Source organism: Notolepis coatsorum, assembly GCF_963971535.1.
Source record: "Notolepis coatsorum genome assembly, chromosome: 12".
Classification (NCBI taxonomy): Eukaryota; Metazoa; Chordata; class Actinopteri; order Aulopiformes; family Paralepididae; genus Notolepis; species Notolepis coatsorum.
The window spans coordinates 75395498-75407870 of record NC_140176.1 but is presented as its reverse complement, the minus strand read 5'-3'; the positions used below and the strand labels follow the sequence as shown (position 1 = coordinate 75407870).

General features: G+C 45.6%; 1 protein-coding gene across 1 annotated transcript in view; it reads left to right on the top strand.

Moving 5' to 3' along the window:
• The window catches only part of vav3 (vav guanine nucleotide exchange factor 3), a gene marked incomplete at its 5' end in the record, with an annotated part of 236042 nt that overhangs the window by 185452 nt on the left and 38217 nt on the right, over positions 1–12373 (top strand). The window contains 5 exon segments of the mRNA XM_084325889.1: positions 3072–3105; positions 5129–5259; positions 9295–9360; positions 11458–11492; positions 12002–12118. Of these exon segments, the coding sequence (XP_084182015.1) occupies positions 3072–3105; positions 5129–5259; positions 9295–9360; positions 11458–11492; positions 12002–12118 (383 nt within the window).

Genomic DNA, 12373 nt, shown 5'->3' with positions numbered 1-12373 from the left:
TCTGCTGCCCATGGGAACACCCCTCCACAGGACCTCAGAGGTCCTCCAGTGGTTCAAGTCACCTCTCACTGATGGGGGGAATCTTTATAAGTTCCCCTTTTCCCAGGGAAAACCACCTCTGTAGTATTTGCATGTGCAGTAGTCCCAGCTGGACCACTGAATGGGCTGCCGCCATCCTGTCCAGCACCACATCACTGACCGGGCAGCTACCATCCTGTCCAGCAGCACATCACTGACCGAGCAGCTACCATCCTGTCCAGCACCACATCACTGACCGAGCAGCTACCATCCTGTACAGCAGCACATCACTGACCGGGCAGCTACCATCCTGTCCAGCAGCACATCACTGACCGGGCAGCTACCATCCTGTCCAGCAGCACATCACTGACCGAGCAGCTACCATCCTGTGAGGGTGAAACTCTCAAGACGAGGGCAGCATTTTCTGACTGGGACAAGGTGTGCTCTTTTTCTAGTTGATGGTGAACCCCAACAGTGACAGGTGTCCCACCAGGGGTGTGCACGGTGTGAAGCATCACTGTCTCCTCAGATTGAGCTCCCACCAGGGGTGTGCACGGTGTGAAGCATCACTGTCTCCTCAGATTGAGGTTCCACCAGGGGTGTGGTGTGAAGCATCACTGTCTCCTCAGATTGAGCTCCCACCAGGGGTGTGGTGTGAAGCATCACTGTCTCCTCAGATTGAGCTCCCACCAGGGGTGTGGTGTGAAGCATCACTGTCTCCTCAGATTGAGGTCCCACCAGGGGGTGTGGTGTGAAGCATCACTGTCTCCTCATATTGAGGTCCCACCAGGGGTGTGGTGTGAAGCATCACTGTCTCCTCAGATTAAGGTCCCACCAGGGGTGTGGTGTGAAGCATCACTGTCTCCTCAGATTGAGGTCCCACCAGGGGTGTGGTGTGAAGCATCACTGTCTCCTCAGATTGAGGTCCCACCAGGGGTGTGGTGTGAAGCATCACTGTCTCCTCAGATTGAGGTCCCACCAGGGGTGTGGTGTGAAGCATCACTGTCTCCTCAGATTGAGGTCCCACCAGGGGTGTGGTGTGAAGCATCACTGTCTCCTCAGATTGAGGTCCCACCAGGGGTGTGGTGTGAAGCATCACTGTCTCCTCAGATTGAGGTCCCACCAGGAGTGTGGTGTGAAGCATCACTGTCTCCTCAGATTGAGGTCCCACCAGGGGTGTGGTGTGAAGCATCACTGTCTCCTCAGATTGAGGTCCCACCAGGGGTGTGGTGCAAGGGCGTAACTTAGTTGTCAGTGGCGGAGGGGACACATTTGTGAGCGTGGCCAGTGGCGGAGGGGTGCAACGTATAGTTTTATGGTCGCGGTGGGTGGGTTGAGGGGGGTTGAAGGGGGGGCCCCCCCATTTCGTAGATTTTTTTTTAAATCAGTTGTGCAAGTACATTTTTGTGAGTTGTTTCTATATACAATTCACTTTTATGACAAGTCATAATGCTGCACGAGTCTCGGAACGTGCGTACTGCGTAGTGTGTGTGTGAGAGACAGAGACAGAGACAGAGAGAGAGAGAGAGTGAGAGAGAGAGAGAGAGAGAGAGAGAGAGAGAGAGAGAGAGAGAGAGAGAGAGAGAGACAGAGACAGAGACAGAGACAGAGACAGAGAGAGAGAGAGAGAGAGAGAGAGAGAGAGAGAGAGAGAGAGAGAGAGAGAGAGATATCGCGCAATTTATTATCTACAATGTATAAAACAACAGCCTAAAGGCTTTTAAATACAGACAGACAGACAGACAGATATTTCACAGACACCAACCCTACTGTTGGTCCGGGAGGCCGGAGACTGTCAAGTGTCACATGCAGCTATCCTCCGACACATGCGCAGCCAGCCGGCAGCCAGCCTGGCCGCGCAGATTCTCACTGGGAGAGTGTAACGTGTGGAAGGTCACACTACCTCCCTCCAGATCCTTTCTTCGCTGAGCAGGCGCCCCGACCGAACTGTAGGAGTATTTTTCTGTTTACAACGCCCAGGACCCACCCATCAGCTTTCCCAGTCTCTAATACTGCCAATTGTATTAGTACGGACGACCAGCCAAACTGAAAACAATGTGGAGAGCTGGATTCGAACACGCGGACCCAGCGTCTCCAGCATTGGTGGTGAGTGCCTTGCCCACTGCACCACCTAGCCGCCCCCTCACCTGGCTACTTGACTTTGCATGACAGTTAGGCTCAGAGATGGACAAGCAGCCGTTTTCCGTGTGGTCCTATCACGTCGCGTCACCGTTTATTACCATGCAGGGGACAATAACTGCACACATGTCCCATGTGTCTCCCCACATAGTTACGCCCCCGGGTGAGTTGTGAACCATCACTGTCTCCTCAGATTGTTCTGAGCATCATCATTGAAATAAACGGATTGAGTGACGAGAGGTCTTAAATAGTTTTGAATTTTTCTTGGAGACCAGGAAATAACGAGAGCAGACTCCCTTCATCGACTCCTCTATGCTCGTTCTGGGATGATGTAAATAACACGCTTGGATAGCAGTGTCTGAATCTCATAGGCGCGAGCAGATGCTGCTGTCTGGCTCTTTCAGCGGTCTGTGGGATAGCCCTGAAGAGGACTGTTGAAGAGCAGCAGCACCACGGCGGAGGGAGAGAGCACCGGCCGTGGGGCAAACAGGTACAGATGTACTATCCAAAATCGGAAGTCTGACGTTTTCCTAAAGGAACGACCCTGGCGCAATGCATGGATCACAGCAGTCGAATGAAATAACTGGACACCGTCAAACAACAACAACAAACTCTGGAGCACCAATTTCATCCATACTCACTCCCATCATACCAAATATTTCCATTGACCAGCATAAGTCACCAATGATTCAACTAAGAAATGTAAAATATGATTTGTGGTCCAGTCTGTGGCCTGCTTTAAAAGAAGTCTGTGTGTTTGTGTCTTTGAATGCACCCATCTTTTAACGTGTGTGTGTGTGTGTGTTACTGTATGTCTGTAAGTATGAATGTTGATACACATACAGTACGTGTTTTGTCGATCAGTGTGTGTGTGTGGGTGTGTGTGTAACAGTGTGTTTGTTGTGTGTTTGCAGGGTCGAACGCTGAGTCGCTCAGACCGGGATCCAGGTGAGTCCTAATCAGAGTGATCCACCTATACCATATAGTTTCATCTGGTCTCCTGTTTCTCTTCTCTCTTCCCTCTTTCTTTCAGTCTTTTGTCTTTGTCCCTTTCTCTTATCTCTCTCTCCCTTTCTCCCTTTCTCTCTCATCCATAATGTGGTGAACAAACCCGGCCCTCATCATCTCTCTCAAAGCCCCTTCGTCCCTTATGCGGTTATGCTGCGGAAAATCCTTATTGACCGACAAGCAAGTCGAAAATCAATAGGCGTGTTAATGCCCGGCCGCCGGTAATCGCTTCGCAATTGTCCTCGCTGGTGGGGCGGTGTGTTTCAAAGGATCATGCACTAACACGCGTCTCAGCCTTGCACCACGGTAGAAATGAATTTCCATGCCCCCCGGGTGTCCATCTCCACGGTGATGGCGGTGAGACAAGAGTCGTCTACAGACAAGCTAGTGCATGTTACCCCTGTGAGGCTCAACACTGTACAGTATAGAGGCACCATAATGAGACACTGAAAGAGGATGGGATGATGCTGCCACCTCTCATACAGCGCATTGTTAATTTCATTGACTGGCCAACCCATTGAGGAGAAAAATGTATGTAGACGGACAGTTTACAGTTTGCAAAATTTGTTTTCTTAATTTTATAGTAGGATTTCCCTCAATTAAGACACTCTCTGTTCCTGAGTTGGATGATATGCCTGAAGCTAGTTTAAAGTAATAGGTTTTGTGGCTCATAAATATTACTGGCAATAGGTAGATACCTCCTCAATTAAAACCTCCCGGTATGACTCATAAAAGCAGCCTTGACATTTGTTGGGATTTCTTTACCATAAATGTTCTCCCAATGTCCTGTCCAATGACTGTACGTCAATGCCAGTCATCAAAATGTCTGCAAGTGATTAAGTTAGTTACCTCTTCTTGCACACCACATCTCTCTCCGACATGCAATGGTGGCCTTTGTACCAAGTGTTCACAGTCAGCTTCTACGAACACACTAATGTCAACTCTAAGAGAGAGTTTGTCATGTTCCTTCACCCACCACTGCCCACTTATTCTCTGTCGTTTCAAACTTCCATTTTCTGTTCAAGTACAGAGACATGTCCTTTGTGACTAGACTGGTAGAAGGAGATACTATCTGTGCCTATGATCTCCGAAACGGCTGAGAGATCGCTGTAAGGCCATGGGTGTTCGAGTAGAACTTCTACCTTTATGTTACTGCAGAAAAGCCCTCCAATTAGTAACTATCTATAAAAGTTTGTTCTTGGAAAGTCTACCCGCAGTCGTCGCTGGATGAACTCGACCGTCTGGAAAGAGCTCGGCCTGGGGAACAAAGGAGAAAAGTTGTTAGCCTCGTCTGCCTCTCTTAAACCCTACAGTCGATTGGGGATAGTGTAAATCCTTGCATATGGGCAATCAAAGAGATGAACTGTCCTCCTGAGCCTGCTGAACTGTCCTCCAGAGCTAATTTCTTTTAAGTAAGGCAGCTCTTTCCCCTTTTCTTCATGAAAATCCTGTTAAATTTAGTTGATGGTCGAGAAAAGCAAAAAAAGCTTTATATAATTTCAAGTTAATTGAATACTCACAGGGCAGTAACAATTGGACTGGATTTGTTATACACAAACACACTGCAATGAATAAGTAACCCAAAGATAAATAGCGAATATACAATAGTTATCAATGAAACTGATTGGAAATGAAATGACTAGCTAGGCTAGTGGTCCACTAATCCACCATTAATGTATGCTAAACTAGGCTAGCTTGCGGCTTTCTACTGAACGCACAGTTACGCAGTAGGCGTACAAATGTGACAGGACTGCTTTAGGTACAGAGTATTTTTTATGAAAACCTCGGACCAGCAATATTCTGAAGTAAATGAACATTTACATTACATTTGATTGATTTTGCTGATCAGGTTTACAGATCCATGCAGTTGAGATGTATCTCTCTCTCTCTCTGTGCATGAATTCTCTCATATTTTTCACAATTTTCATACCCACGTTTCTCCTACTGCATATTGTTCCTCTAGGTCTACCCAAAATGCAGGTCATCAGGAACTACTTTGGTGTGCCATGCCCCTCCTCCGGCCCACCCCTCAGCGTCCAGACCGGTGACATCATCGAACTGACCTGCGCCGACCTTCGCAGCTCTTGGTGGCAGGTCAGAGCTCCCTCCATCTTTCTCTTTGTCTCTCTGTCTTTGTCTCTAACCTATCTATCTATCTATCTATCTATCTATCTATCTATCTATCTATCTATCTATCTATCTATCTATCTATCTATCTATCTATCTATCTATCTATCTATCTATCTATCTATCTATCTATCTATCTATCTATCTATCTATCTATCTATCTATCTATCTATCTATCTATCTATCTATCTATCTATCTATCTATCTATCTATCTATCTATCTATCTATCTCTAAATCAGTGATTTATGTGAATGTAAATTTGACCATTTTAAATAAGATGAGTTGCAAAAGAAAATCCAAGGCACCCTTGTCCCTCCTAAGAAATACAGTTAGAGCCTTTTTTCAGCTTAGGCCCCTCTATCTATCTATATGTACTGTACTGTATCTATCTGACTTTCTTTCTCCCTTTTCTGTTTTGCTTCTATTCTGTACAGTATATCTTTCTTTTCTACATTCTACATTATCTGCCCGCCTCCCTCTCTCCCTATATCTCTCTCCCTCAACCCTTTCTCCCCCATCCCTCCTCCTTTCCCTCTATCTCCCTCCCTCCCTCCCTCCCTCTCTCCTTCTGTCTGTGTGTGTGATGTGTGCAGAAGGCTGTGACCCAGGCAGTCACGTCTTCAGCCTGTTGAGCTTTGGCACGTCTAGCTTTCAACTGGCTCACAGTGTGTGTGTGTGTGTGTGTGTGTGTGTGTGTGTGTGTGTGTGTGTGTGTGTGTGTGTGTGTGTGTGTGTGTGTGTGTGTGTGTGTGTGTGTGTGTGTGTGTGTGTGTGTGTGTGTGTGTGTGTGTGTGTGTGTGTGTGTGTGTGTGTGTGTGTGTGTGTGTGTGTGTGTGTGTGTGTGTGTGTGTGTGTGTGTGTGTGTGTGTGTGTGTGTGTGTGTGTGTGTGTGTGTGTGTGTGTGTGTGTGTGTGTGTGTGTGTGTGTGTGTGTGTGTGTGTGTGTGTGTGTGTGTGTGTGTGTGTGTGTGTGTGTGTGTGTGTGTGTGTGTGTGTGTGTGTGTGTGTGTGTGTGTGTGTGTGTGTGTGTGTGTGTGTGTGTGTGTGTGTGTGCGTGCATGTAGTCTCATTGATTGTCACACAGTGTGTTTGTGTGTGTGTATTTTTGTTTGTCTGTCTGTCCGTCTGTCTGTATTTCATTGTGTTAGCGTGGGTGTATTTGTGTGTAGTCTCAGATTGATTGGCTCACAGCATTGTGTGTGTGTGTGTGTGTGTGTGTGTGTGTGTGTGTGTGTGTGTGTGTGTGTGTCTATGTATGCATCATGGTCATTTCATTCCACTTTTCTTGTTGGAAGGCAGGTCACCAAACAGCAACATCAGAATCTCCCCAGCGGTTGAACCGAAACCATCTGCATGTAGCTTGGTCCCATATGCGATTAAGTTAGTACATTTCATAATCCCAAGAAACCCATTAAAAACCCATTATATCATTTTCAAAAATTCTAAAAGACACTTCTCAGAAATGCTATGATTGTTGTCAGTTGTTATTTATGCCACTTCATATCACACAGAACTAGACTTCTCCATCACCCGGGGCTCCCCTGTGCCCCAGCAAGCCCACTCAAACCACAGTGGACTGAGTCTGGAGGAACACTCAATAGCGTCACCTTGGTAACCGGCAGACCATAATTCCTATTGCTGGGGGTTGCCAGACAAATACAATCGATCACTGTAATCTAATTTAGCCCGCTGGCCAACCATCTGTTTACCCCGTCGATGTTTCCCTGGCTTAATCATTAGCACGCCCGCTTATCAGAGCCATAACGAATAACAGATTAAATTCTGAGGGGGGGGGGGCTGATAAAATGCCATTAGGTTAAGTGTATGGCAGCCTCGCAGGTGCCTTCTGATGACCGTAACACAATCAGAACACAATCGAAAGGCTCAAGTGGTGACTGAGGACACTGAGGAGTGTTCTATATCTGCGCTTCTGACTAAGCTGCTAATGCAGGGTACAGGGAACAAGATTGGGACCAGTCCGTTTCAGCGGCATGGCAACTGTAGGTAGTTATTGTGAGGGTTCCGCGCTGAGATAAAAAAGTTACTCTAATCCTCTTCTGGGTGACAGTGAGTGCTCCAATCTCTTTGTCTGAAATGGGGAAACATTATCTCCATTAGGGCTGGCTATTGAAATTCGATTGCTTCAATACCATCGAGTATCGGAAAAGGCTGTGGTAGTGAAATGCGGTATCAAGTGTCTTTTGATACAAAATGTTCGATACCTACAGTATGTAGAGCCAATAAGCACCTTTGTTTTGAGATATAGCATTTCTTCTGTTCAACCACAATCCAAAATCATCCAAAAGCCTCCGATCGGCTCACACAGCGTAGGCAACACGCATAACTCGGCAAATCGTTTTTGGTATCGGTATCACATCCCAGGTATCTGCATCGGCACCGGTATTGAAAATATTGAAACAATAACCACAGCCCTAATCCACATGGTGCCGCAGGTTGTTGGATTGTGTTGTGGGCAACTGTGCACCATCTTCTCCTGGTCGTTTACAATTCATCCCTGGTGTATTGCTTACAGTAGTGGCCACATAACAGGCTTATCAGCATGCCAGTGCTAAGCTGAGCATCACCAGGTGTGCGGCCAACCGGTCGCCGCCGCGAGGTTTGTCTCTTCTGAACAACTCGATTACACACTGCTTTTAGCGCCCGTACCAACGCCTGCTGGGTCGTCACAGACACAGGGGAAAAAAGAGAACGTGTGCTTCGACTAATCTCAATAATCCCAAACGAAAGGATGGATGTAACAGTACTGTATATCTCTGTATGTCGTGTATGTCATAAATGTTATGATGAATAGAAAATGGGGGACCCTGATGTAAACGAGACGAAAGTCTTTCTCTGGTCTGCATCCCCTTAACAATTGTGGGTATTGAGCCGTACTGTATTGTACAGTACCCACGTATTGTATTGTACCCACGTCGGACGCAGAGGTGTGCATTGACCACGTTCACGCGGCTGCCATTACACTCTCGTGTCATGCTCGCGTTGGGATTCCTTTCCAACCTGTTCCTACCTCAGGTGGAAAGGAACTCCGACTTGAGCATGACACAATAGCAAAATGGTCAGCGTGTGAATTTGGTGGAGGTGCAAGGAGTCGGTTACTCGGTTGTGGGTGTCGTGACGGGGTGAGAGGAGAAGCCCATGGAAAAGTGAGTGTCTGTGAGCTCCGCTGCAGGAGTACAAAGCCCTATTCCCCCGTGAAACATCTCTTGTAATCACGCCACCGCAGGGCTGTATTTAATCCGAAAACCAAATATTTCCGCGACCATCGTTTGCCCCCAGATATCCGCTAGCGCTCCTACCGACAGCTCCTTGCTAATGGGCTGCTTAACGAAGCGTGTAAAGCGAACAATTTCCTTGATAGCCACTGAGTGCTTCGCACAGGGAAGGTCCTCGTTCAAACACGCTTTGGCTGCCATATTTATTTTGTTTTGCAAGTCTGACTGAACGAGTTGTCCCCTGTGTGCCCTCATACTTTGATGGAGAGCGTCTGGTCTCCGGTTTCTGTGCACAATACATAAAATATGATGACACACAACCCTCAGAGCAGCAGCCAGTAACAGGCGGGATCACTTCAATGGGCTACCCTTTCTCAAAGGGAAACAGCGCCGCTGTGGAGTCTTCTCTCTCTCTCTCTCTCTCTCTCTCTCTCTCTCTCTCTCTCTCTCTCTCTCTCTCTCTCTCTCTCTCTCTCTCTCTCTCTCTCTCTCTCTCTCTCTCTCTCTCTCTCTCTCTCTCTCTCTCTCTCTCTCTCTCTCTCTCTCTCTCTCCCTCCCTCCCCCTCCCTCCTTCCCTCCCATTCTATCTCTCTCTCTTTCTCCCTCTCTCCCTCCTTCCTTCCCTCCCATCCCAGTAACTGTTTCAGTAAATAGTTATCTAGGGGCTGTACATTTGTGCCGCTCCATGTTGCAAGCTAATTGTCGTCTGAATTATGGAGACTGGAGTCATCCAGACGAGCATAACACAATTATCTCTCTGTGGTTGCAGGGCAGAATCTTGTCCACGAAAGAGGTTGGCTTCTTTCCAAGTGATGCCGTCAGGCCGTGCCCATGCGTAAGCAGCTTTTGTTATTCCTTTGTTTTTTTCTCTTGTATACTTCGTCAACCAACAATAGGGCAGGTTATGACAGTTTATGCTTGGTTAAGCCGCACAGGCAGTGTGATTATATGAGGATGATTATATGAGGATTGTAATTGTATTAACCCATCATCATTAAAATTATTGAGGTATTATAAGGATAAGGATATCTTTTATTAATCCCTCACAGGGAAATTCCATACAGCATTATGCATGCCAGTGTTACAAGCAATGCGTAAACATACATTCTATGGCTACATTTTTTTAACACTTTTACAATGTATTGGACACAGACGACATACATCACAGAGGTAAGGGAAATAATTAAAACACACACCAAACAAACAACCAAATAAAATGACAAGGTATGTAAGACACAAAGCAGAACACTGCTGCTGTTACAATTAACCACTCCTTGTATCAAGAAGCATGAATACAAATTCTGTAGTTTGGTTACAATTGGACTTTGGGTTGGACCTTTAAGCAACTCAAAGGAAATGTATGCAGCTTTACGCAGCTTGTTCCAAGTGAGTTTAGTGATCTAATGTTGCTTCCTCACAAAGAAGTATCACATCTTATAAACAAAATAATATTCACAGTTGGTTAGGTTGTGTAATCTGTTACTGATTTCTTGCTAACAATTATAATCAGTACTTTTCTTGTATCACTTTTGGTTTCATTGACCCTAGAAATCTATAGCACATGGACCATTTGTATTCCACTTCTACAGAATATACTTTGACATACATATACGATTGCTCTCCTCATCTACAGCCTTGGATAAAGGGGCACTTTGTCAAAAAAGACAATGCTGATTTATTTTGCACATAATCTCATACGCATCCAAAAACTCAAAACAGTTTTGCACACATTAATTTAGTTTGACAGTTATTTAGAGTACATTCATTTGAATATGGCCACCAGTAATGCCATCTGGGACATCAGGGACATTGAATCCTTATGTTGTGTTGATTACAGCTCAATGAAATGATACGGTAGCAGTATTTTTTCATCTACATAATTTCATTGAGCTGTAATTAACACAACACAAGGATTCAATGTCACTGATGACGTCACTGGTGGCCTTATTCAAACTGATTTACTCAGCATTGTTTTTTGGTGAAGTGCCCCTTTAACCATTATGTTTTCCAGTTGTGTTCGATGATGTTTTATTTTATTTTTTGAATGCACATTATGACAGAGTATGATATCCCCACTTTCTCCTGCTGGTTTGAGTTTTCCAGTAGATAATCAAATCACTGCTATCAGTGTGTTTACATTGCTGTGAAGATAAGAAGGCTATTATATCCCTGCTTTAGTTGGGTCATAAGAAAGCCACCTGTTCCAAGACATGACCAAAAGAAACAGTGGTTGAAAACATGGTGACGTAGGATTGGCGCCAAACGAATGCACAGTGAGGACAACGTAAATGTCTCCGTCCCTTCAGAAAATATCATGGGCGTTTGATGGTCATTTCAGTTTTACCAATGCATTGGCCATTATATGAATAATTTACCTGCCATGGTCTGAATCATGTATCACCATGGTACCACTTTTGTACTTGAACATGGCAACTTATGGGGAATGTGTGATGTCCTTTCCAGAGAGATAGACACTAATTCCCTCTCTGTGAGTTCAGTAGAAAGCTAGCCTGTCTCAGCACAAATGAATGGAAGCTCCGGTAGAGGTGTCTTTGGCCAACAGCTAGTCTAGCTGGTCCGTATCCGCTTACATTCATTTGTGCTAAGTTAGGCTAGCTTGCAGCCCGATAGGTTTCTACTGAACACACAGAGAGACAATTGGTATCTATCGTCTTGCCCGATTCTGGAGAAGACGGTAAGCATTCCGATAATGTTGGCGGGTCCCTTTGAATAATTCCATGGTATAATCCGATTCAAACCATGATTTGGTCCATTAAACCAATTTAAAATGTGATTTCCATCATCGTTGGTGGCTAACAAGACATTAGGGAATACCATGATAAGAGATGAATGACTGAAATCCAGGTGTGCGTACTGCGCAGTGGCGGAAAAGTGGATTCACATGGTTCCAACCTTTCTTCTCTTGCTGCAGGTCCCGAAGCCTGTGGATTACTCCTCACAACCGTGGTATGTCTCCAGTCACAAGGCCGACTTACTACGAACACGTTTCAACGAGCGTAGGAAATTAACCCTAATATTCAATGTTTACATTTCATGTCATGCGTATAAAACCAACAGTGTTTCATAGCTTTCCTGTGTATATGGTGTATTCAAGCGCCGGCCTATTTCAGGATCAAACGTCAATAGCGGTCCTTCTCATACTGATTGTGTCGTGCGTTTGGACTTTAGTTCCAAATCACGACACCTACTCTTAAAAAAAGGGTTCCGGCGTGAAGCTTCGAGGTTGAAACTCTCACATGGAGTATTATTAAAGTTATGTTCTAGCCTTTACTTATAAAATAGTTCCATATTTGGAGGATGTATCTTTTTTTTATACTGAGCGGTGAACATAAGACAACGGTGTTGTATCCAACATTTGAATAAAACCCTTTAATGATGAAATTGGCAGCAGTCTCCCCTCTATTGATGTGTCTAGTGTTTCTAATAGCGCCCTTTGCTTGTGGTGTGATTGTCAGGTTTGCGGGCCCCATGGAGAGACTCCAAGCAGAGGCTGAACTCATCAACCGGGGGAACAGCACGTATCTGGTCCGCCACCGCAGCAGAGAGTTCACAGAGTATGCCGTCAGTATTAAGTAAGTCACTACAAAAGGTATGGCTCAAAGCTATGGAAAGATTCTGCCCAGACACCACACTGTCCATGGAAATATAAAATGTGATACCAAAAACAGGTCATATAATAACAATAAAATGATAACGAACAATGGTGATCACACTCCTATGCATACTGTAGCTATCTCTACGGCTGTACGTCACAGCCTGCCAAACACCTCTGTCTCTACGCCTGTACGTCACAGCCTGCCAAACACCTCTGTCTCTACGCCTGTACG